Source organism: Acomys russatus, chromosome 9 (genome assembly GCF_903995435.1).
Source record: "Acomys russatus chromosome 9, mAcoRus1.1, whole genome shotgun sequence".
In the NCBI taxonomy this organism is placed as follows: domain Eukaryota; kingdom Metazoa; phylum Chordata; class Mammalia; order Rodentia; family Muridae; genus Acomys; species Acomys russatus.
The window spans coordinates 25,489,975-25,516,522 of record NC_067145.1 but is presented as its reverse complement, the minus strand read 5'-3'; the positions used below and the strand labels follow the sequence as shown (position 1 = coordinate 25,516,522).

General features: G+C 47.3%; 1 protein-coding gene across 1 annotated transcript in view; it reads left to right on the top strand.

The window, feature by feature from the left end:
* Positions 1 to 26,548, top strand: part of Ankrd33b (ankyrin repeat domain 33B) — a 65,333-nt gene that overhangs the window by 12,921 nt on the left and 25,864 nt on the right. Inside the window, exon 2 of the mRNA XM_051151022.1 lies at positions 25,357 to 25,486. Within this exon, the coding sequence (XP_051006979.1) occupies positions 25,357 to 25,486 (130 nt within the window). The remainder of the gene's footprint in view (positions 1 to 25,356; positions 25,487 to 26,548) is intronic.

The following is a 26,548-nucleotide window of genomic DNA, read 5'->3' as shown; positions in this document are numbered from 1 at the left end:
CATGGGTGGGTTTCTAGGAAGTGAGTTCCAGGTACGGAAAAATCAGGCGCACTCGGCCAATTCATAATTGAACCTGCTTGCTGGACTGTGCTGGCCTTCTTTTCTCTCGAGTACAGATGCCTGAGCAGGCCAGGGCCATGTTTCCAGAAGTCCCTAAGGCCCTGGGTGGGCACTGTATGGCAGGGGAAGGAGAGACTCTTGTACATTTTGTCATCTGTAGGCCCTCTCTTCAGTGGTGGCCTGGGCCACACATATTGACTCTAATGGTGGGGAGGCCATTCAGAAGGCACCAGCTGGACTAGGCATCCATCTTGCACTGGGTGCTTGTGTGTGCCTACATGTTCATGTGTGTGCATGCATGTGTGTGTATGTGCATGGCTGCTGGGGTAGACTTGCTGTGTGGGTGCTAAAGACTGATGTTGGGATGCCTTCGTCCACATCATTGCTCTCCACCTTTGTTTTTGAGGCAGGGCCTCTCACTGAGCTTGAAGCTCTCTATTTCAGCCAGACTGGCTAGCAGGGGAGCCCAGATTCACCTGCCTCTGTGCGCTCTTCATCCTCTCAGGACCAAGGTTACAGATGTACACATGTCACTCCTGACTTCAACTGCAGTGCTGCGCATCCAAACTCAGGCTCTAATGCGCACGTAGCCAACACTTTATCCCTACTTAGCCATCTTCCAGCTCTTTAATCACGGGAGAGTCTCTTTAATCCTGGTGGCTCCTGCCTGTAATCCTAGCACTTGGGAGGTGGAGGAAGGACTGTTGCTGTGAAGCAAGCTTGGGCTACACAGTGAGGTCTAGGCCTGGCCTTCCAAGAGAGACTGTGTCTCAAAACCATCCATCTCCTCCCCCAAGCAGATGCGTTTAGTGCACCTAGCCTAGCAGGCACCGTAGGTTAGCAACATGCATTTGTCCTGTTGGCTGGTCAGGGATTGTAGCATGCTGCTGGTGCTGCTATTGCTGCTGCTGCTGCTGATGTTGTTTCTGCCACTGCCCAACAATGAGAAGGAAGGTGTTACTAGCCTGGGAAAAGACCAAACTCAAAACCCAGAATAGATTCCTCTGCACGTGTGACTCTAATATTACCATGACTTCAGAAATCTAAGGCACATCGCCGTAAGTCTTGAGCTGTCACTGTTTCATAATAGACTAGGATTTCCCAAGCTTGGCCACTCCTGGTGTGGTTGGCTCCACAACTTTTGTGTGAAGACTGTCCTGCCCATTGTAGGATGTTTAGCTGTGTCCTGACATCTCTATATTAGATGATAGGACAAACTCTCTCCCCAGTGTGACAACCCTAACTGCCTAGACATTATCACGTCTTTCCTAGGACTATAGTTACCCTGGGGTCAAAGTCCCTAAGCTAGAGTAGCTAGAAAGAAGTGAAGGTGTTGGGAGGTGTACAAGTCTGGGAAGGAGCTGCTTGCTCTCTTGTGACATTTTTACAATCAACAATCTGGTCGCATGCTTTCTGTTTATATATTCTATCACTGGTTCTCATGAAAGGAAGCTCCAGACAAGACAAGACAAGAAAGCCCATCATGGGTGCCATGGCTTCTTCAGTCCCACCTGGCTGTTGAGTGCACCAGGTATACACTTTTCTGTGTCCTCCCAAAGAGACCCTGAGCTGTGGTCTGTGGTTAGTGACTATGTGATAGGTGACCACTGGGACCCTTAAAACAGAAAGCAGAGCTAAGGTTCTGGAGTCAGGTAGGTGGCCTCACCACGTAGCCCCGCGGCTCCTCCATCCTTGCTTGAAGCAGACAGGGCATCAGTCTTCCTCCTGGCCAGTCCCCATGAAGACCTCAGCCTCTGTGTTAATGCGGCTCTTGAGATTTCTCTATCATCTGTGCTCATTGCAGTTCTTCTGTTTTTGCAGTCAGGGGACAATATGGAATAACACAACAGGATGTGGAGAAGAAGAAAGGAGGAGGGTGGCATCGGTGCCACAGCCAGTGATGCCTATTAGAAACCACTGTTTGGATCTGATGCAGTATTAGAATATTGTGTGCCTAAAGCTCTTGTCGCTGTGCGTGCGTCCGTGCGTGCGTGCGTGTGTGTGTGTGTGTGTTACTTTCTTCTCTTAAATTTCCAAACACTCCATAAGATGACATTTAGATCAGCAAACTGTTCTCATCAGTCTTTTAGTGTTGAACAAGCTTTTCTATGCAGCGCTATAGCGCATAATTTAGAAAGCTCGTTATCTGTATCCTGTAGTCAGAGCCAGACTCAAATGTCGATCTTTTCTGGATAAATAGGGGCCTTTCCCAATGCATTTCCATTCCCAGGACATTACTCATATTTTTCTGGTGTTTGGTTTTACAGTGCAAATGTGTGTTTCCCCCATACATTTGCATGTACCAGGACATTGTTTACCGGGTCTCTGGCTTCTAACTCACGAGAGTGTGCCTGTCTTAGGAGCTGGGAGATGCTTTCTCTTGATCAAATGCATTTGAGGCCATGCGAAGTTTTCATGGCAAGAAGATGCTTCTGACTTGAATGATTTGAAAGGCCTCTTTGGTGTGGTACAGGTTCTTGAGGCCGTGGCTCCCAGGGGACTGCGGAGGTCGGGGGCGGGTCCCAATCATGACCACCTGAGCTTCATTTGCAATCATCCCTTCCTTTTCCTAGCCCCTCAAAAGTGCAGGCCATGTGAACTTCCTGTCCATCCCATACTCCTCTGGTGCCAGGGCCTTACTGGGTGGGGGATGGGGTCGGGTGGGAGTGTCTTCTTCTCTCTTCAAGGAGGCCTACGGTTTCAGGTAGTCTGCTCCACCCCCTTCAGCCTTAGGGAAAGAGGCAGAGTGTGTAGTGTGAACAGGAAGGTGATGTCTGCCCAAGCCATCAGACAGCCTCCCAGAGACAGGGACCGCTGTGCTGATTGTCATGACTCATTCAGACCAACGCTGCCTCACTGTCTCTCTTCTCTCCCGTCCCTGCCTGATTGCCCTTGACCAACCTACATACTTCAAGGTTGTGTCTGCTCAGCCCCTTTCCGTGTTGTAGAAAGAGAAAGGCCTATTCCTTGAGCCATCTGACTTCTAGCAGGGTGAGCACAGGAGTTTATGAGAGAGACTTGCCTTGTGCTTTCCCCAAAATGATCCAGTCCACTTCAGTCAGTCCACCTCATGACACCTGGGATCCCAGATTGCTCAGAGTGTTAGAAAGCGCTTTTCCTGGCTGGCTCCTCTTTTCCTCATCGACCCTGTGAGGGGGTGCCACCCTTTTATCAGGATCTGTGAGCAACAAGTGTAACCACCTCATCCCAGCCACAGTGTCTCTCCTCTAGGAGTATCTCTCCCCTTCCCTCTCCTGACTGCATCAAACTTGCTTGATACTTTACTTAATGAATCACAGTGTGTTCTATACATCTCTTAGCTCTTTTTCCTGTCTGAGCATTTTCAGTTAACCAACCACCCCCTTTCACTACTTTTCTCCCTGGCCTAATCTTCTTTTGTAGTTTTAATTCTTTTTTTAAAAACTGTTTCTGTCGCTGGAGAGATGGCTCAGCAGTTAAGAGCACTGTCTGCTCTTCCAGAGGTCCTGGGCACAATTCCCAGCAACCATATGGTGGCTCACAACCATCTATACTGGGATCTGCTGCCCTCTTCTGCCATGCAGGTGTACATGTAGCTAGCACACTCATATACATAAGAAAAAATCTTTAAAAAATTGTTTTTGACTGAAACACGAAACATCCAAACTAAACACAGTAAAAGCAGCATTTTGATTCTGCATGTAGTGTGTGATGTTCAAATCTCAGTAAGTTTATCTGTCTCCTCAAATAGATGTCCCTCCTTTATGACAAATACTTTGAAGTTATTTTCTTCTGGTGTTTTGAAATACACATTGCCTTACTGTAGCCGTAGTCACTCCACTATGCAGCAGGCCCTGAACTCCTATTTCTACTATCTCTGGACCCATTGACCCACTCCCCCCCCCCCCCACCTGCTTTTAAATTCTTACCTTCACTTGCATATTTTATTTAAATGACTTCCTCCATTTCTTCCATTGTAACTTTAACTTTTCTCAAATCTCTTTATTTGGGGTTCTTTAGTGCTTGTACCTCCTTTCCAACCCACCTACCCTAGACAGGAAAGGAAAGAGGTTAATAGGAACAGGAGAAGTAGACCTTCCTAAGACTCAGTTCCTGGGAGCGATTCCACTGGTATAGTTGGCAGGATTCCAGCAGACTCGTTAAACAGCAAACCAGCAACACAGCAAAGGTGACCGCAAGCGCAGCAAACCAGAACCCGGAGCATCAGCTGGAACCCAGAACCTCGAAGCATTCTCTGGAGTGGTTCACTCTAGGAGCATCTTGAAGTGGAGCGATGAACAGCCAAACAATAGGAAACAATGCAAAGACCAAAAAGCTCAGCCTCTTGTTTTGGGCTCAAATGTCTATGTCTTCTCTCAGAGTGCATACTAAGATGTTTTTTTAGATGGCAAAGACCAAGCCTCCAAAAGAGGCCATTCCTCTTGTAGTGGATAAACATGACCTGTTTTCTCACAAGTCTGTTTCCCATCCCACAGTTGGGATCAAAACAGTAACATGTTTACAATCCACTACCCTCCATCTCTTCCTTGTCCTTCCCTTTTATTTCCCCTTATTCCAGTACTGGGGATTGAGACCTTCCAGAACCTTGTGCATGCTGACAAGCACTCAGTGGGAAGGTATTTGCCTAGACATTATTTGGTTCTTTTTCTTTTCCACTTTCAGCCTTTGCTAGAAAAAATGCTTTTCTCCATTTGTTATCAGTTTATTTTATATGTAAGAAGTTCTTTTAAAGTCAGACAGTTTTCGATACTTGGGTCTCCTGGAAATGTTTTCTCTTAGTCTTGTCTCCTGGTACTTCTGGTCATTTTTTCTGTATTCTATGACAATTAAGTAGCCCTGGATGGCTAACCTCCCCGAGAGTTGCTGCTGGCAGACAGAACAGGACAGGCTGTTGGAGATTGGCTTGTGGTCATTGTAAGCCCATTCTCCTCTGGCTTACCTTAATGCTTAGGGCTAGCTTTGGATTTCCTACCGTGATGGCATGTTTGCAGGTTTGCTGTCATTTGCCAGGCCCATGTTGACTCCCTGACTGTTAACTCCAGGTTCGGGTGGGTTTACTCCCTATTGCTTTGCTTGCTCCCTGCTTGGCTTGTCTGCTTTTCAGCAAGTAAGAAGCTGTTAGGATCTTTCTGGGGACCAGGACAGTCCTGCTTGGTAGGAAGGCAGATGTCTCCACTAGATTTTTGTTTTGTTGAGGCAGCATTTCATGATGTACCACTGGCTAGCCTGGAACTCACTATGTAGACCAGGCTGTTCTGCCTGCACTCTCCTCTCTACTAAAGGCATGTGCCACAACACTAAATTGTGGAAGTTTAAGAAAATATTTTAGTCATCTTTATTGATTTTAGTGGAAGAGAGGGCCTGAGGGGTGCCCTGTCTTTCAACTGTAACCGGCAGTCTTTGGTTTGTTTTGCATAGTCTTGCTGAGAAGAATTACATTTTAAGACAGCAGAGTCAACCCGGTTCTTTGGGTTTGGGGTTCAGGCTACCTTTCTAAGCCAAGTTTATAGAAGGAGTCATTTGAATTTCTTCCCAGGGTCTTTACAGAGTCTGGCACACTTATATATTCATTGTTTCTATGCCTTCAGAGCTCTTTTTTGTCTTATGAGTAATAAACTGTTTTAGGGTATATGTGTATGTAGATATACATTTATTTTTGCCCTTAATTTTTAAAACACTTATTTATGTTTGTTTTGTGTGCCTGTGGGAAGGGGGCCGAGATGCATGCCATGGTGTGTGTGTGTGTGTGTGTGTGTGTGTGTGTGTGTGTGTGTGTATGTATGTATGTGTGTGCATGTATCAGAAGACAGCCTGCAGGGACTCTTTTCTCCATGTGAGTCCCGGAGATTGAACATAGGTAGCCAACCTTGGCAGCATGCCCTCTGTGATGAACCATCTTACTGGTCCCTGAAGGTTTTCGCCTGTGTTGTGTCCAGAGACAGGTTTTTTGTTTGTTTGTTTGTTTGTGTTTTTGGCTTTTCAAGACAGGGTTTCTCTGAGTAGCTTTAGTTGTAGGCCAGGCTGGCCTCAAACTCAGAGATCAACCTGTCTCTGCCTCCTTGAGTGCTTGGATTACAGGTGGGTGCCACTGTGTGCCACTGCGCCCCGCTAGGAGACAGGGTTTTACTCTGTAGTCGTTGCTGGTCCAGGAGGTGCGTGCCCAGGGCTTGGGGCAGGGATTGAGGCAGGTTCTTGATGTTTACCTCAGGCTGTCCTAAAGATCTTAGCCCCGCTGCCTCCTTCTGGGTTCTGGGATTGCTGGTGTATGCCAGCACATGCTTCACATTGTCTTTTTATTACTTAGTTATTAACTTACCTAACAAAGTTGTTTGTGTCGTCTTTTCATTGTCCGGGCCATTTCCTTAACACTTAACCTTTTAAAGACAAAGGAGTTTTTCTAGGCCGTCTGTTCTACCCACATCCCCATTAATTTGCATTCTTATTCCTGAGTTTTATTTTCCTTCCCCCTTTTCCCCCCCTTTCTTTTTGCTAAACTACCAGACACACATGCCTTAGAAAACCATTTCGAAGACCGTGAGCTTGTGGTAGGCTGTGGCAGTTTCCGCTCCAGACCTCTTGCCTGGCTGCTGTTCAGAGTGATGGAGCACTTTCAACTGTTCTCGCTTTCACTTTCATTCCATCTGGCCTGGACAGGCCGCTCTTCTGGCAGGGAACGAGTCCTGATTTATCAGCTCATGGTGACGCTCATGACCTGCTGCTGTGGCAGATGGAGTCTTTTTGTTCCTAGCCTTCTTTCTCCCCTTCCTGAGTCAGACCCCAGCCTCATGTCTGTGTCGCATCATTTCACGCGTGTTAGTCTCATGCTCCTTGTATGGCGCGCGTGCGCATAACGCGAGCATTTGGGACCGGTTTCTACTATGTAACCCAGGTTGCCTTCAAAATTGAGATCCTCTGGCCTCAGCCTCCAGAGTATTGGGATTGTAGATGTGCACCACCATGCCCACGCTTGTCTGGTTTTATTTTGACCTCAACTCCATCCTCTTCAGCCCTGGATGGTGCTTCTCAGCATCTCTGGAAGATAAAGGAATTCTCAGTGCCCCCAGTTTCCCCCATGTTCACCCTGCCTTCCATCTCCACTACTTTCCTGATGACAAGATTAGTGACACTTCCTTGTCTTCATAACTATGCTTTTATCTCAACTTCCTAGTTTGATTTTCCAAACTGAACGCATGTCAGATCTATATTGTTGTAACACAGCGTTGCGGTGGTGAAGAGTCTCCTGGCAAGACAGGAGGATCACCTTTCTTTCTGCGTGGTGATATGCTTTAATTTACTGCAGCATGTATTTTACTCGGTTTTTATCCTTGTTTTCTTTTTTGAGGGGGCGGGTAGAATCTTAGCTATTAACTCACCATTCTTTTCCAAAAACAAAGCAAAACCCGTGTTTCACAGCTCCATCCCGGCAGCTTCCTTTGGTCAGACATCGCTCCGGGTATAAGAAAGCAAGTGTTTGAGGCATGTGCTCGGCTCCATCTATAGAGGGGCACGTGTGTCTGGTGTTCCAGCTGCAAACACGGCGAATCTGAAGCAGCTGGGGTGACAACAGTACCTCACCGGACTCACAGGCAGCGGGTGTTCTTCTACTGTGGGCAAATGATTCCTGTGTACAATTTTCTAATTAGTAAGTTAGGCCCTTAAACTAAATGAACGGCGGGAAGTTCCTGCCTGCCCTCCTCCGTCCACCCCCCACCCACCCCCATCTCTTAGAATCTTAAGCTCTCCTGAGGGGATGACGTCTTGTTATAGTCTTTCTTTAACGGCTGGCTTTTATTTACTTACTGTGTGCTCGTGTGTGTGTGTGTGTGTGTGTGTGTGTGTGTGTGTGTGTGTGTGTGTGTGTGTGTGTGTATGTCATGGTGCAAAAGTCAGAGGACAACTCAGGTCATCAGACTGGGCGGACCTGATGGTGTGAGTTGCCCCACCGCCTCCTTTTCATTTTGCTTTAGTCCTTTTAAAGGGGCAGCATGGTCCGTGGCATTTGTGAAGTGTTTGCTCTGTGTGTTTCCTCCATCAGCTCTTATGATAAGTCCACCCAGCCTTCAGGTAGCTGGAAGAAGAAGAGACATGCAAACGACGAGAGAGTGTTTTGAGTATAGGTGTGTATGGTACAGTCAGATTTTATTTTATTTTTTTTGCAAATGTGCCAAACAAATACCTACTTTTACAACAGGTGCCACTGGGGTTGACAGGACCCCACACTGTACCTAGGCTGTGAACTAGGAGATGTCGCTTTTCTTTATACTTAGTTGCTGGTTTTTTTTTTTTAAGTAATATTTTCATATTTTTTGTTTATATTATGTATAACTGATTCCTTTATATATCTGACCTGATCAATTTATATATACTTGTGTTTGATATTTATATTACCCATGAGAAAAAAATGTCTTTGATTAAAGAAATAAGGTAGAATGTTTTGGGTGTCTCCTAGAAACTTCATACAATTTCCAGGGTCTAAAGCACTTTCTCTCACAAGATCTCTGAAGCCGTGGGCTGTGGGCAGTGCTTGCATTCTGCATATTGATACAAAGCATAAAGCTGCTCCCTGGTGGCTTTAATGGGGGGTTAGGGGTGGGGGGTGGGGGGGCTCAACTCGGGTAGTCAGATGAGCCACTTCTGGAAGCAGGGTGTCCAGTTGGGTAATGTTCTCAAAGGAGCCATGCTTGCAGACACACCTTCTGTGCTGCTTTTGAGGAATCTGTGGGACTCACTGTTTAGCCTAGCCTGGCCTCAGACCCACAATCCTCTTGCCTCCAAAAAATGCTAAAAATCTACAAGACAACAAGCCAAATTCTCTTTCCTTCTTCCACCTCTTCTTTGTCTCATATCCATGTTTATCTTTATAGTAAGTATCTCTATAGTAAGTTTTCCTAGTGTTGAGGATGGAACCCAGGAATCCTGGCTCCTCTCACTCACCTGGGCTGCAGCTTAAGTTTGCCATCTTGCTCACCTCTAGACACCCCCCCCCCCAACTCTGTCCCTTACTACCCCCTTCAGTCACCTCTCTACCCTGGCTCACAACTGACCCTGCCAGAATACCTCTAATTCTGCCACCAATCCTGGGAAGCCACCTTCCCATCCCCCACCTGCCCACTCTGCGCCCTCCCTGTCAGGGCCCTCCGCTGAGCTCACCAGTCCCAGTAGCTGTGGGTTCCTGGCATCCATCCGAGTGAACTCCTTTCCTGGCACTTCCGTTTTCTGCCAAGAACTCATTCTTCTTCACTTCCTGTCTCACCCTAACCCAAATAGAAGAAGCATCTCCCCGGGACCTCAGGAGCCCCACACCCCTTGTGGCTCCCCCGAGGTCTTCCAGAGCTCACGGGATGAATAAATGCACAGAAAAGACTAAGAAGCAGAAAGCCTAGGAGGACTTTTAGAAGCTGCTCTCTCTTAGATGTGCTTGCAGGCCACAAGGAGAACTGCCACCCCTGGTGACACACAAACCCCTCTAGATTTCTGAGGTAGTCCCTCACCATCTGGTCCGCCAGCTTTGTTCTTTGAGGGTGGGCTTCTGTGCAGGTTACATGCCATCATCACCCCGCCGTCACCCCAGGGTCACCCCACCATCACCGCAGGGAACCATGTGACGAGCAATCACACTTAGCCCTGGGACTTGCGGCTCAGGAAACTGACTCACTGGAGATGAGCCTCCCCTTCAGACGTGTGAGCTGCAGAGGGGGTGTGGTCTGGGATGGGGGGGGGTCTTTGAAGTGGGAAGTGGGGTAAAGGTCACACCCTGAGCCTGATGGGAGTGAGGGGAGGAACTAAGAAGGCGGAGCTAGCCTGGTCATGGTTGGGGGGGAGGGGTGCTGGCTCCTACCTCATTCCTTACAAAGGACCACAGACTAGGCCCTAAAACCCACAGTTCTTAAGTCTGGACGTTAGGGACCCAGGTGACAGCAGAGCCATGCTTCCTGTCTCCTTTGCTAGCTTTTGTGCCTCTTCTTTGTCCCTTAGCACAGCCAGGCACTCCTGGGTTTGTAGTGGCATTGCTCCAAACATCATTCGCATTTTCATGTACTCTTTGCGCTGTCTCCTGGATGACCCCCTAAGATCTGTTTCTATAATCAGATCATACTGATGTATACTAAGAATTATGGTCTCTTCCCCCACCTCCTGTGTGAATCTATATCTTTGAAACAGCATCTTACTGGGAAGCCCATTTGGGGTCCTGCTACATCTGCTAAGGCTAAGGCTAAGGCTAAGATTGCCCTTTGTGCCTCTGTGCCCTCTGCACATGTCTTTTTTTTTCTTTGTATTTTTTTTTTATTGAAAAATAAAATCATTCATATTACATCTCAATTGCTATCCCATCCCGTGCATCCTCTCATTCCTCCCTCCCTCCCGCTTTCACCCCATTCCCCTTCCCTATGACTGTGACTGATGGGGGCCTCCTCCCCTTGAATATGATGCTAGGGTACCCTTGCACATGTCTTTTTGAGCTGTGCCATGCAGTCTGTTTCAGACAGTGGTAACTGAAGGGGGAGGAGCGTAGCTCAGAATCCCGTGCAGCAGGGTGTGCTGTGCGTCCCTCAGGGATCTGCAATGCTTTCCTGAGGCTTGCCCATCGTTTGCGAGTCCTTACCCTGACACTTCCCTGTCTTTTCTGGTCATTGCCTCTGGAGGATTCTGACTCTGGAATCCACCAGTGGTTTTCCTCCTTAATGAGTGATGCCAGTCTGAAGCTTGGGAGGAGCGGGGGAGGTGCTTTCCTAGAGAAGTTCACCCAGGGCATGGTGGAGCTGCTGTGGCTGGCTCAGAAGTTGGTCTTGTTTGTGCCTGAGGCATCTATTGTTCCTCGAAGGAGCTGGACAGCCTGTTCCAGATGAGGAAGAAAACACACCAAAGCAATAGAATGACTTCATTATGTGTACAGTTGTAATCCCAGCATCCTTTGCAAATAATTACACTTGCTATTATGAACCCATACCGCAACGAACCTATATATCAAATTGATATGTGCTGGGTGTGTACATGGGTGTTGGTCTAAATGGTTTTGGATTTCTGCCCCTTGCTGTGTTTACAAAGAGTCCTAGAGTTGTTGTTGTTGTTGTGTGTGTGTCTGTGTGTGTGTTTCCTCAACATATCCTCCTTCAGGCACCCAGTCAGGGGTGGATTTCTCTGCCTTCTTCTTTCTCTCCTGCTTTTCTTCCTTTAGCTGAGTTCTCTCTACCCGACGGAGGTGGGGTGGGGAAGGAGATGTTGGCTCAGGTGTTGGAACACTTGTCACCAGTCTGTGGCTCGGTTTGAGGAGAGGTGCAGCTTTTCTGGAAGGCGTACGTCACTGGGAGCGGGCTTCAAGGCTTACCCTATTTGTAGTTAATGCTCCCAGATTCCTGTGTGACAAATTGTGACCAGCCATCTTGCTCCTGCTGCCATGGTAGACTTCCCCGTTGGAACCGTAAACCAACAGAAACCCTTACTTCTTCAAGTTTTGTGGAGATAGTTTTGAGATATTTTATCTCAGCAATGAAAAATAAGCTAAAACACAGAGGGCCGTGTGTGCTCTTTTGTGGCCGCCTTATGCCATTTGTATAGAATTTTCCGGTCTCACTTATATTGTGGCGTATTAGGATTGTATTCCTTTCTCAAGTGGAGAAAGAGACTTGTGTGTGTACAGCACGGGTTGCTTATCCACTCACTTGCTGAAGCTGTGGGTGTTTTAGTTATTGTGAGTGATGCAGCTTTGAACACAAGCGTCCTGCAGTAAACGTCCTCGGGTGTGGACCTAGGAACGGGATTGCTGAGTTATACGGCAGCAAGCGCTCCGGGTGTTTGTCTGTTTTGTTCAGTGGAATGTTCAAGATCTCTGTCAGTGTTGATGCATGGAGCAAGATTTTGTTCTTATGGTTTGCATTTTCTATATTTGTGTATTTCAGTCCCCCTTTCACTTTTCTTCCTTCTCCTCTTCCCCCCCATGTAGCCCAAGAAATAGGAGAGCAAACACGAGCTGCCATACCTGGCTCTTGATGATGAATAAAGTTTACACTGTTTGCCATTTGGGGCTTTGGGCTATGAACTAGGCTCTCAACGTCCTTGTATCTGTCTTAATTTGGGAACAGACATTATTTCCCTGGAGCGTGTCTGTTGAGTGGCACTGCTGTGTCATGAGCTGGGCATGTGCTAAGCTTCAGGAGAAACTAGCTTTCCAGTGGTGCTTCCTTCACACCCCCATCTGCTGGGAACACAGGCACTCCACACCCTTGCCAACATTTGGTGTTGTCAGTCTTTTTAATTTTAGCCGTCCTGGTGGGTGTGCGCTGCTGTCTCTTTGTGGGTTTAATTTGCATTTCCCTGGTGACTAATGATATTGAGCACCTTCGCATTTGGAAAAGGTTATAATTTAAATTCTTTTACATAAAGAAAGCACACGAGGGGACATTAATGAACACCTGTAAGGGCAGACATTCTGAAGCCCAGAATGTCCCGTTGGAGTCATCCACCCTGACAGCTATGAGTCAGACAGACAGATGTCAGTTTCAGTTACATTTGAAATGACAAATGAGCTGGCAGCCTTGTTTAAAACACACACACACACACACACACACACACACAAAACCCCCAAACAAAAAAACAAATAAAACAACCCCCCCAAATGGGGAGGGACATGTATTTTATTTTGGAGGGGAAAAAAAAAAAAAAAAAAAAAGGAAGCTGTCTTTTCACCTCATTTCCCACTGGAGAACCAGGGCTTTTGGAGGAAATTCTGACTGTGCTTCATCCTGTGAAGACCCTGCTGTGCTTTTCCCTAACTTAGACGGGGGTCAGGGCTTTAGCCTTCACTGTGAACCGCTTCAGCCTAGAGACTTCTCTGCCTTTGTGACGTGGCTGTGGTTGGTCCCATCCTCCGTGGCCCCTCTGGAGGCTGCACTGTGCCAACCTCTCCCCAGCATGAGCCAGTTTCCACCTGCTTCACACCACCCACTGTCCCCTGGGACAGCTCGCCTTTCATTGTTTACTTCCTGGGCTTTTTCTCTAGACCCAGTGTTCCCGAGAGGAAGTGCCTTGTGCGTTCCTCTTGCTTCCTCTTCTATTTCCACACCCTGCCAGGCCCTAGCTGGCGACCAATGCCTGCTTGTTGGGTTGGCGAGTGAAGAGGATTCTAGATGCAGTGTGTCCCTCCCCGCTGGAGCCTGCTTTTTGTGGATGTTTATCTATTTACTCACTCTCAGCAAATATGACTATACCTATATATTCTTAAACCCAGAAGACAAATACAAGCCGCTCTTTCCATCCTCTGCCTTTCTTCAAGACCATTGCAGCCCAGCCTGTCACAAGAGGCTAACATTTGTTCTCCAGGAGGCAGTCTGCGGGCAGTATCATGTAGGACGCATTTGAAGGTGACTGTGGGTACCTAGGCTAGAAATAGGCAAGAATTTATTAGGAACACCATGAGAAACATGGGACAAAACAAGAGAGTGGATGTGGCTCTTCATTCAAGTTTTTTTTTTTTTTTTTTTTTAAGTCACAATTAAAGGAGAACAAAAAAGTGTTGAACTCTGTGCCTGGCGCTGCTGAAAGAGGGAGAGATGTGTGGATCTGGGTTCCGGGGCAGTGTGAGAGCATCTTCACTGTCAAGCCAAGAGCCTCCCTCACCCAGCATCCTGGTCCTTCATCTTCCTGCCTCATGCCCTCTCACTGCCCAGCTGAGAAGAGCATCGTTCGCGCTGTACCCTTGTGTTGCATTTTCCTGCCTCATGTCCCACAGGCCACTTGGGAGCTTGTTAAAAAGTGTAGGCTCTGACTCAGGGGGCCGGGACTGGGGCCTGAGGTGTGCATTTCTCTCCAGCTCCTGGCAACACTGATGTTACTGGTCTGGAGGCCTCCCTTGAGTGGCTGGGGCAGAGGCTGAACGCAACCTGCTTCGTTGTTTGAGCCATCAGCCAGCTTGTTCATTCTCCACCCTTTGCATCGACTCGTGCCACACTTCACACGCTGTGAGCTAGCGTTTGTGATCCAGCTCAGTATTTGTGAAAATATTGTCTCTTAAAAGTTGTGGTTGCTGGGTGGTAGTGGCGCACCCACACCTTTAATCCCAGTGTTTGGAAGGGTGAGGCAGGCAGATCTCTATAAGTTTGAGGCCAGCCTGGTCTACAGAGTAAGTTTCAGGACAGCCAAGGCTACACAGAGAAACTGTGCCTCAAAACAAAACAAAACCCCTACAAAAGATGTGGGGAGATGGCTTAATGTATAAAGTGCTTGTCAGGCAGACACTCTGAACAGCTGAAGTAGGGGCAGGTAGCCAATGGGTCCAGGGGTTTATTGACCAGAGTTTAGCAAGTCAGTGAGCTCCAGGTTCAGTGAGAAGACACTGAGCTAAAAATAAATTGGGCAGAGACAGAACTAGACATGTGATGTCGACCTCTAGTCTCACATGTGCATACATGGGCATGCGTGCACATGGATGTACACATAGGCAGTCACATACACTGACACACATAGAATCATACACAGGTATACACACACAGACATACACACACAATCATACACAGACACACAGTCACACACACACAGTCATACACAGACACACACACACAGACCAGACACAAACACACACACAGACATACACAGACATACAGTCACACACAGACAGACACAGACACAGACACAGATACACACACACACAGATACACAGTCACACACAGACATACACACACACAGATATATACATACACAGACATACACACATAGACACACACACACACACACACACACACACACACAAATAGGGTCCTATTTAGCACTAGGTAGCGCATGCTGATGTCTGAGGACCTGCAGTAGACTGCCTGGCAGCAGATAGGGAAATGAGAAATGCTTGCAGATTACCTCCATGTGTTCAAAAGGGCTTAGTTCTTTGAGCCTAACACTAGTGGGAAATTTAGATTCCTATATTGAATTTTATGGAATTTTTTTCTTCCCCCAAAATCCATAAAGCTGATCATAAGCTGTGCCCTTGAGAGGTTCAGTTTCTTGTTCAGTTATTGATTGGTGGCTGGTGTGGCCAGCTTGTCGATGCTCCCCCTGTGCTTTCTACAGAACAAGAAGCAGCATTCTCTCCCCTGAAATGGTTTTTCACTGTCTTGTATGTGGTTAAAGGCACAAGATGGGAAGCTTTGCTGAAATTTTATTTTCTTAAAAAATTGGTTTTGGCCGGGTGTGGTGGCATATGCCTTTAGTCCCAGCACTCAGGAGGCAGGTGGATCGCTATGAGTTTGAGGCCAGCCTGGTCTACAAAGCAAGTCCAGGACAGCTAAGGCCAACACAGAGAGACCCTGTGTTGAAAAGCAAAACAAAACAAATTTGGTTTTGGTTATTAAACAGAACCAACTATTCATTACATAAGATGAGACTTAGTACGATAGAAGAAAAAGGTCATTTGTGTATTGGTTGCCTTTCTGTTGTGATAAAACGTACGAAACAGTTTATTATGGCCTATGGTCCCAGAAGGATAAGACTCCATCATGAGGGTGAGCCTCGGTAGTGCACAGCAGACATGGCAGCAGACAGCTTGATCAAGAACCTGAGAGACGGGCCTAGAGAGATGGTTCAGTGGTGGAGAGCACCGACTGTTCTTCCAGAGGTCCTGAGTTCAATTCCCAGCAACCACGTGGTGGTTCACAACCATCTGTAATAGAATCTTCTAGTGTGCATGAAAACAGAGCGCTCATATACAAAAATAAGTAAGTAAATAAATAAATAAATAAAACTTAAAAAAAAAAAAACCTGAGAGATGACATCTTCAAACCACACAGCAAAAGCAGAGAGAGTTAGCTGAAATGGGACGAAGTGAGAACCGCTGAAAACTGACCCCAGTGATGTGATGGACCTCATAAAGGTTCTGTGACCCTCTAAACTGCCTCACCAACTGGGGAGAAGTTTCAAAGACTGTGGGGGACGGTCTCACTTAACCACCATGGCTTAGTGAGTATACTCATCCTGCCCACCAGTCAGGTGGGAACCCTGTGGGCTTCTTCCCTATGCATTGTTAGTAGTTCAGTTTTCACAGTTGTTTTTTTTTTTTTTAATAAAAATTAATCTATTTTTACTATTTAATACTTTTCTCATGATTAAATTTCTTTATATAGTCCATTTTAAATGTTTAATGAGATTACACAATAGAAAAATTATTTTTTTAAAACTCTCTGTCCTAATTTCAAAGGAAGAACACTTTTTCCCCCCTTGTAAAAAAAAAAAAAAAAAAAAAAAAAAAAAGCACTGCTTTCATGTCTTCTAAGCATTCAACAAATCCTGACTAAAGCCTAGGGGAGAATTTTCCAAACTGGTAGGTGACGTCAATTATATGCCTGTAACCACATTACTCTAACATCTGGCTATTCTCATGATTATTGACATGACAACAATCATTATGTATTTCAGTATGCTAGTTATTTCTTATCAATACTCTCAAGTGCCATTCCCCACCACCCCCCCCCCCACCCCCCACCAAAGAAACGACTTAAGAGTAGAAGACTTTTAGCTCAGGGTTCAGGGATGTGATCCATGTAGACCGAGAAGGACTGACAGGGAGACCAGGCCGTCCCTAGTGTTGGCAGCTGCTTGTTCGCATCTGGGCAGAATGGGAATCAGGCGCAAGGGATTGCTGGGATTCAGCTGAGGTTTTCCTTTTTTATTCAACCTGGAGCCCCAGTTCATGGAGTGGTGCCACTTGCCTTTAGGTAGACCTCCACCTCTCAGTCAACCCTGTCTGGAAACACCCTCACGTAAAATCCCCAAAGCATATGCGATGGGTGCCCTAGGCCAGTGGTTCTCAGCCTGTGGGTCATGACCCCTTTGAGGGAGTTGAGCGACCCTTTCACAGGTGCACCTAAGACCATGGGAAAACACAGATGTTTACATTACAGTTCAGTCACTGCAGTGGCAACATTACAGGTATGAAGTGGCATGAAAATAGTTTTACGTTTGGGGGTCACCATAACATGAGGGTGGCAGCACTAGGAAGCTGGAGAACCACAGTGCCTAGGCATTTCTTAATCCAATCAAGTTGACACTCAAAATGAAGCATCACATGTCTACCTTTTGTCAGCTTGGAATTTCCTTGAAATCATAGTGTCCCAGCCCAGAGCTCTGTAGCCTCATGTCAATCTCAGTGTGACGTGCATTCAGTCATCTCTAGAGTCCCCGCCCCCCAAAGTCTCAGCATCCTAACTTGTTCAAAATTCCAAGATCAAAGTCATCTCTGAGACCCAAAGTAGTCCCTTAGCTGTCAGCTCTTATGAAAATCAAAAACAAGTTAGGCAGTGTGAAATGTCCCCATAGGCCAGTTCTTTGCCTTCCTAACGTGAGACCCTTAATACAGTTCCTCATGTTGTGTGGACCCCCAAACTGTGGTTGTGCATATAGCTGCTACATAAGTGTAGTTTTGCCACTGTTACGAATCATAATGAAAATATGTTTTCTCATGGTCTTAGGTGACCCCTGTGAAAGGGTCATTTGACCCCCAAGGGTTTGTGACCCACAGGTTGAGAACCACTGCACTGCCATGGGCTCTTTATTTGATGCTATTTGTTTTTGAGACTGGGCCTCACTATGTGGCCCTGGCTGGCCTTGAACTCACTATGTAGAGCAGGCTAACCTGGAACTCATGTCTGTCTGTCTCCTGAGTGCTGGGGTGAAAGATGTTCGATACCATCCATGCCTGGTTAGTAGGCTCTTTGTTTTAGCTAATGGTTCCTGGCTCTGGAACCTTTGAGGTGTAGCCTTGCTGGAAGAAGTGGGTTTCTGGCTCTGAGGCTTTATAGCTTGCCTCTACTTCCTGTCTTTTCCCTGCTTTCTGACTGAAGGTGCAGTGTGATCAGCTGACTCCCGCTGCCATGAAGGCTTCCCTGCCACATCTGATTATATCCCTTCTTCAAGTCTAAGTGAAACTAAATGTTTCCTCTGCAGTTGATTATTGTCAGGTGTTTGGTTACAGTGACGAGACCTAGCTAATGCAAGCGCTTCAGTACACAGAGGGAAGCCTTCCCCTTCCAAGAGGGGGTGGGGCAGACGGCTAGCGAGGACAGGGTCCATTAAAGCAAGAGCACTGGATGTGCCGCACCGCGTTTGTCACTCAGGTCAGGCTGGTGTCACCTGGGTTCCAGTGAGCTCGAATGGCCCTGTCTGTCCCACTGTATTGCCTGTGACACATGGGGCCTCTCTCTTGAGGCCCTCCAGTCTGTGTCTTGCCTCATGAGTGTCCCCACGTTTCTGGCATCTTCGGTGTCCTGGGGTCTCCACTGTAACTTTGGGACACTACTGAGAACACTTGTATTGATGTACTTGGGTCAGAGAGCAACGCTGGCCAGTGTTTCCCTTCCAGCTATTGATTTTGCTGCTACATCCCGTGAATTCTTCTTGTTTACAGTGTAGCAGTATTAAGTCAGTGACTCTGAACAGCGGCTTCCTTTGCTCTTCCCTAGGAGATGTAGCAATGCTGATCCTTGGCAGCCCGAGCATCATCCCAGGCTGTCCTCTCGTGACCTTGGGTTCTGCATGGTTTACTTTTTCCGCACCTAATGCGATTTGTTCTAAAATCCAAAACCCAAAACCTGGTCCTTGTATTAGTCTGTTTGATTCCGCCATAACAAATTAGACTCCATTGAGTAACATTTAAGAATACTAGTGGCATTGGCTCTGGGAAGCCGGGAAGTCTAGATCAAGGAGGCATGTGCAGGAGAGGTTTCCTTGCCGTGTCATCTGTGGCCGAATGAAGAAGCGCTGAGGAGCCTGCATGCTTGAGCAAGCAGGAATTGAACTTGCTGTCTGAATGTCCTTTATATAACTGGCGTTAATCCACTAATGAGGTGACCCACTTCACACTGCGCTTTGGACACTAAGCTCGCACACAGGCAGACCTTAGCATGCACAGAGCAGCAGTTTTGAAGTGGTGCGAGAGCGAGGAGGGGCAAGGCTACGGCGTGAAATCAGGGTTGCCCAGGGGCCAGGAGAGCTCAGTGGAGGATGGGACTGAGCGCCACAGGGCACTTGTGAATAACAAAGTTGGCTTGCCACATTGACAAATGGAAAATATCCACTATAGAAATTAAGGCAATGGTGGGTTAAAGACCTAGAAATGCAAAGGTTCCAAATGAAGTGTTCCAAATGAAATAGGAGTATCTTTGTGGTGCTTTCTTTTTAGTTCTGTCACGTTCTTACGTAGCTGAGGATGGCTTTGAACCCCTCTGCCTCCAGCTTCCGCCTTCTGAGTGCTCGGGTTAACAGGAGTATAATGCTATGCCCAAACGGAAGGGATTTCTGACTTTAGAAAATTATTATTCCTGTGTGTGTGTGTGTGTGTGTGTGTGTGTGTGTGTGTGTGTGTGTGTGCGCGCGCGCGCGCGTGTTTCACACAGCACACATGTGGAAGTCAGGGAACAACGTGTGGAGTCAGTTTTCTCCTTCCACCTGCGTGTGGGTTCTGGGGATCAAACTCAGGTAGCCAGGCTCTTTTTGTGGCGAGTGCTTTTACCCCCTGAGCTATATCTCCAGTCCAGGCACGATTTCATAAGTCACAGAGAAGCCTTACCATAATGGAAAGCACTCATTATTTTATTACAGGAAAATGAAAAAATTTTGATGGCAAAATATAAAATAAATAGGAAGGAAGGAAGGAAGAAGATAGATCTCACCCTTCCTTCAGAATTGATTGTGGTTGAAATGGAAATATTTTGGATATGTTAAATGAAATACAGTTGGGATAATTGCTTTTATTAATAGGGCCATTAGGACATTCTATATGACAGTCATTGATGGCACCTGTTCTATATCTCTTGGACGGTGATGACTTTGAATACATAAAGAACTTAGTCTTTGAGGATATAAGTAAACTGTTTATTAGAGGGGAAAAGCAGATAGCTGACAGTCAAGGAAGATGCTCAGTCTTACTCTAAATTGGGGCAGTGCAAACCTAAAGGACAATAACGTGGGTGCACTGAGCCTTTTTAGGCAAGACAGGATTTAAACTAGTTATATGTGAATTTTTTAAAAAATTATTTTTTATTCTTTGGAAATTTCAGACATGTTTATAGTATATATTATCATAGTCGCCCCTGTAATTCTTCCCATTTTCCCTACGTTACATGCATCTCAACTTCATGTCTGTTTCTTTTGTATGGCCCACTGTGTGCATAGACTGCCTCATGTGCATAGACATAGGGCCATCTCCTGGGGCACAGGCAGCCCTCAAAGGCCCACATCCCTGAAGAAAACGAACTCTTCCTCCCCAGCAACCTCCAGTTTCCTGCAGCTCGTCAGCTGGAGGTGGGACCGCGAGAGCTGCTCTCTGTGATATGCCGGTTATGTAGACCAGTCCCCAGAAGATAGAGGGCATAGTCCCCAAGGCCCCAGGGTGGAAGATGGGCGTCACTGCTTCCTGTCTCTGGCTGTTTTACCCTGAACCCCCAGGTTTAGTCATCTCTTTCTCTGGCAGTCTTTATTTCTGACCAAGCATCTTGCTGACACTGTCAGGCTGCCGTCATCTGAAGCCTGTTTCCTGTTGTGGGAACAGGTGGTGGGTGGAACAGATGCCCTCAGTAGTGAGGGGGCAGCAAGTCAGTGACAGTGGTCCCAACAGAACAGATGGCTGTGACCCAGGGACCCTGAGGACTGGAGTATTTACAGGAGGGTTCTGTCGGGGTGGCAACTGCAGCTGCCGCCGAGGACTTCTCTCAAGGACAGTTGCGCTGTGTGTACAGAGCGTTCAGTCTCTGTGCTTTAATCCAGACATGCTGCACTGATGTCTCCCAGGAGCGTCAGGACCCAACTGCATCAAGCCTTAGGCGCTCAGACTTCACCACGGTCCGTACACTCCTAAGGGAGAAACAGAAGGGCTTCGTTCAGTGACCATGAGTATAATCTTCTAGGTCTACAAGTTGTTTTCTGAGGTGCTTTTGGTGATGCAAAAGGCCAGAAACATATGGCAAATGAACCTTTTCACTTTGAAGAAAAAATGTGTGCGTGCGCTTGTAATTGCATAAGGAGGAAGTTACAGAGTGTTCAGTACATCTTATTTCTAAGTCAGGAAATTGTCAAATGCTAGAGCAATGCTTCCACTCAGAGACGTTCAGGATGAGTTGTGGTGCTCCCCGGTGGTGCAGAGAGCATGCTGGCTCATTTGTGCAACCCTGTGAGCTGACAGTTGAGCAAAGTTGGTGCAGTGACTGGGTCGGCAAAAAAGCTGCCAACTCCAGCATCTTGCTAAGCTAGCTGCCCCCCCTCCTCCCCTGACCCCACACAACTGCTCTGAGCTCTTTCTCTTTAAACCAAGAACTGATTTTTAAATTTTATTTTATGTATGGATAACCTTTTTCAACCCCCCCCCCCCAAGCTGAAGCGTATCAGCTAGCCTTTATGGAGGTGGTTATGCTATCCTGTGTGTGTGAGCTTAAAACACCATCATTATTTCTTAGAGCTTGAAACTTGTGGGAACATGATCAAATAGTCTTTTGGCAGGGAAATTTTTTATGATAATGGGAAAAGTACCTTATAAAAGACCATTCTTTTTCTGTAGTTTTGAGACAAGTTTGCCCTGTAACTCAAGCTGGTTTTGTGTTTTGAGATCTTGCTGCTTCCGGCTTCGGTCCCCTGAACGCTGAGATTACAGCAATATGTCACCGTGCCCAACTCATAAGTGATATTTTTTTTATCGAAAATCTGGTTTTCACAGTGCCGGACCACTGTGGGATTAACTCTGAACTTAAACGTAGCACCCTCCACACAGCAGAGCACGCACTGGCTGTGCTGAAAGAGGCTTACTTGTCAAATCTGGTTCCCGAGGGCCCGTGTTAGGTGATTGTTAACATCTCCTTGACCCTGTGGGTCAGAGAAGTCCTTTGCTATTCTAAGTGTTTTGGTCAGCTGGGGTTGCTGCAACAAAACCCTGTGGACTACGGCTTATGAACAATGAGAATTCCTTTCTTGCAGTTCTGTAGTCTATGGAAGCCAGAGGGGCTTGGTTCTGGGGAGGGTCTCTTCAGGTTTCAGATGGCCGCCTTCTGGAGAGTTGTCTGAGGTCGCTGTCCCGGGGGCACTAACCTCATTCATGATAGTGTTTATCCTTGAGATATTAGGCCCCACTTTTTATTTTTATTTATTTTTAAATATTTCTTTATTATGTATATGCATGCATGTACACCTGCGTGCCCAGAAGAGGGCATCAGGTCACATTATAGATGGTTGTGAGGCACCACGTGGTTGCTGGGAGTTGAACTCAGGACCTCCGGAAGAGCAAGTCAGTGCTCTTATCCTCTGAGCCATCTCTCCAGTTCCAGGTCCCACCTTTTAATGTTCTCACCCTGAGTGAGGAGTCTATAGGTGACTTGAAAGAGAACACAGACAATCTGTCTATAGCACCAGGTCCCCCAGGTAATGCCTCTGGGGACAAAGATGTGTCTCCTTGCATTGGATCTCATGTTTGTGCTTTCTTGAGTCATCTACCAAGTACATTTCCCAAAAGTATGTATCGTGTGTGTGTGTGTGTGTGTGTGTGTGTGTGTGTGTGTGAATGTGTGTGTCTCTGTGTGTGTGTCTCTGTGTGTGTGTCTATGTGTGTGTGTGTGAATGTGTGTCTGTGTGTGTGTGTGTATGTGTGTCTGTGTGTGTGTGTCTGTATGTGTCTGTGTGTGTGGTGTCTGTGTTTGTGTATGTGTATGTCTGTGTGTATATGTGTGTGTGTCTGTGTGTTAGTATGCCATGCCTAGATGTCGTGTTTGTGTATTCTTAGTGGCAGCATGGAACCCCCACTCTCCTCTTCTACCTTTGACTTGATGTATTGACAAAACTAAGCCATAGTTTTGCAATTCCCCTGACACACAAGAGGGCACCACTGAGTTCCAAAGTGAAGTAATTTCCCTGGAAACCACAGACCTCTGAGGGCCTACCGTAGACATAATGGTGACTAGGATCTAAGTGGCCTAGTGGCTGGAGCAAGCACGTGAGCAAGTTACGGACCTTCCCTTTGTAACTGCCACAAAATCCATTTCGAATGAACATTAGGCGTTACCTCCCTCAGCAGCAGCAGAAATCCTAAGAACAACAAGAGTGGACTTTGCACACAATTGGAAAGTCCTGAACTGTCAGGGCAGGTGAGGCTGGATACAGCTGCTCACACAGCCCTGACAGCCTGGGCTCTGTATCTTCACCTTTCTTGGTGGAAGCTGCCTCCTTAGGCCTCAGCAGTAAAATCCAGGAATCCTGCAGGAGCAGTAGGTGTGCCTTACCACTCATCCATCTCTCTTGCCCCTGTACCCACATTCTCTCATCCATTTGTGGGTTGATGCTTATGTAAGCTGTCTTTGCCTTGGTTATGGTGACTAGCACCACATAACATGGATGTTCTGGCATTTTTGTCGTGTGCTGGCTTTGAACCCTTTGGACATGTGCTCAGGGGTGGCATAGATGGGTGAGATGCTCTCCCTGTTTTTAGTTTTTGTGAGGAACTTCTGCACCAGTTTCCACAGTGGCTGCACTAACCTACATTCCCAGTGGTGATGCACAAGGGTCTACTATTACATATTCTTTCTTTTTGTTTTCTGTTTGGTTTTTCCCTTTGAGACAGGGTTCCGCTGTGTAGCCTGGCTGTCCTGGAATGTGCTCTGTAGACCAGGCTAGCCTCAAAGCCAGAGATCCTCCTCCCATTGCCCCTAGGGTGCTAGGATTAAAGGCGGAAGCTACCACCATCCAGCTTGTATATTCTTGATAATTTGGCTTGTATTTGACCAGTAATCTCCAAGGTCAACCATCACCCTGCATAGATCTCTCCCTGATGCCACACAATTCCCCCACTATGCTCTGGTCTGTATGGCTGCCTTTTAAAATACCTGCTTTACCCGGGCCTCCACTTCATTTGATGGTAGACATAACCACTCAGTTGCTTAGGATGCCACTTTGGGGCCATCTTGGTTCGTGTGATCCTCTCACACACCCCACGTCCATCCTAACAGAAAATGTACCTTCGTGAGATACCAGAGTCCACACATATCTCCTACCCATGGCCCTACCTTGGGCCACTGTCATGTGATCCTCATCTTCCACAACCCATACCTTTCTGATCTCCTGGAGCCAATTTCTGCCTCAAGTTCCATGCCATGAGAGAGGGGCCCCATGCATCACACTCTTCATGGTACTCTGCTGTGCTTGCAGGCAGGGGGCTAGCATAACTGTCATCTGAGCGGCTTCTCCCAGTAGCTGATGAGAGCAGATGCAGAGACCCACAGCCAAACATTAAGCAGAACTTGGGGAGTCCTCTGAAAAAGGGGGAGGAAGGGTCGAAGGAGCCAGAGAAGTCAAGGACACTACATGAAAACCTACAGAATTAACTAGCCTAGGCTCATAGGGATTCAGAAACTGAACCACCAACCAGAGCATCCCTGGGATGGACATAGGCCCTCTACACATACGTAACAGATGTACATCTTGGTCCTCAGGTGGGATCTCTAACAGCAGGAGCAGGGTCTGTCTCTGACTCTCTTGCCTGCTGTTGGATCCCTTTCCCCTAACTGGACAGCCTTGTCTAGTCTCAATAAAAGAAGATGCATCCAGTCTTATTTGATATGCCAAGGGGGGGGTGTTGATATCCATGGGGATGTCTTCCCTTCTCTGAAGGGAAAGAAAAGGGAACATAGAGGCAGGGAAGGGGAGAGGGAGGGGAAGCTCTGATGGCATGTAAAGTAAATAAATAAATTAATGAAAACAAACAACAAGTGTTCTAGGGCTCCTGGCTGCCCGGTGAGCTTGGGAACCGACCCCCCCCCCCCCCCCCAGTTCACTCTGCTAGCCCAGCTGGGCCACCTGGTAATCCCCTGATGGACATGCCCAGATCTGGCTTTGCTTCTGCAATTTTTCTGTCTGAGCTGTTTCCCAATTCTTGTTCCACTGGCTTGGGCTTCTGGTTTCTTGCCTCCTTCGAATCTGGGCCCAAACTCTTTCTAAGTCTGCTCTAACCCTGCATCCTGCCTCTCACATCCTGCCTTGCCCCACACTGCTGCCTACAACAAAGGATACTGGCAGTTTGCTTATGCTTTCTCTTCCACCAGAGGGCAGCACCGCTGAGGGCAGAGATCTAGTTGTTCACTGATGTCCTTATACCCTGTGCCTCACCGAGGATGAACTCTGACCACTGGCGTATAAATGAGTGCCTGATCTAAAAGGTGAAAATGTTGAAACCTGGGGACCAGTCGAGGTCCTTGCTGCCTCTCATCCAGTTCCCCTCAGGGTCCCCCAGAACTCACTGATCATGCTTGGGCTGTGTGCCTCTGACCCACTTCCCCTCTTCATTTCTAGACTGGCCTTATTGTCGCGTGCTACCATGGCTTTGTGGATACTGTGGTGGCCTTAGCAGAGTGCCCCCACGTGGACGTCAACTGGCAGGACAGCGAAGGGAACACAGCCCTCATCACTGCAGCTCAGGCAGGTAAGAACTGGTCTTCCTTCCTCCTCCAGGGTGCTGCTGCTGAGCAGTGAGGGCTCCTGTGACTTGTGAGTGTATGCCACAAAGGTGGAAATAGATCTGCTGCTGGCAGGGGCCCGGAGGGGGCTGACTGGCATGCAGGGCAGCACATTCTCTCTTTGCTCTTGGAACAACACATTTCCACACTCAGGCAGGATTCAGAATGGACCTGCTACCAGCTAGTGTCTTCCTTCACCAAAGAGCCTCCTCAGGAAGGCAGGCTTGCCTGCCACTCAGAGTACTGACACCGGTGGGTAACAGTCACAGTCACATGCTCTACCGATAGTTACGCAATTAGATACATTGAGAAGGTGACCTTGCACTTTACCTATAAAAGAAATGCCAGGGACAGCTCTCTGAGCTTCAGAGAATTCATGTAACAGAGCGAGACGAAATTAGTAAGAGCCCTGTAAATGCGGCTCCAAGTACATGTCACGGTCATCTCTGGAAGCTAGTATATACACCACTGTTGCCACGTGCACCATGGCTCCAGTGGATTTACAGTGCATTCAGAATGCTGGATGTAGCTCAGTTGGGGAGGGGGCAGTGCTTGCCTAGTCCCTACCCAGCACTGCACAAGCCAGGGGTGCTCTCAGATGTGCTAACCTGTGATGTCAGCACTCAGGAGATGGAAGCAGCGGGGTCAGAAGCTCAGGATTGTAAGGTCACCCATGGCTTAGCTCTGGAGTGAGAGGCCAGCTTGGGGAATGTGAGGCTCAGTCTCCAAACAAGCAAACATTCCATTCAATCACTTTGACATAAATGCTCACGCTGTCTCAAACGGTTGTGTAACTGATCTTTCCCTACATTCTTAGCCTCTGTAAATCAGCCAGCCCTTTGTATCCTGAGAGTCCCCACCTGCAGATTCAACATAGACCAAAAACTACACTGTTGTAGTATTTGGATTTGGAATAGGGGCTATAGATAGCTAAGTGGTAAATCACTTGCTAACCAAGTATAAGGCCCTGGATTTGATCCTGTGTGAAACAACAGCAGCAACAAAACCCACTCAAACAAAAACAGTGT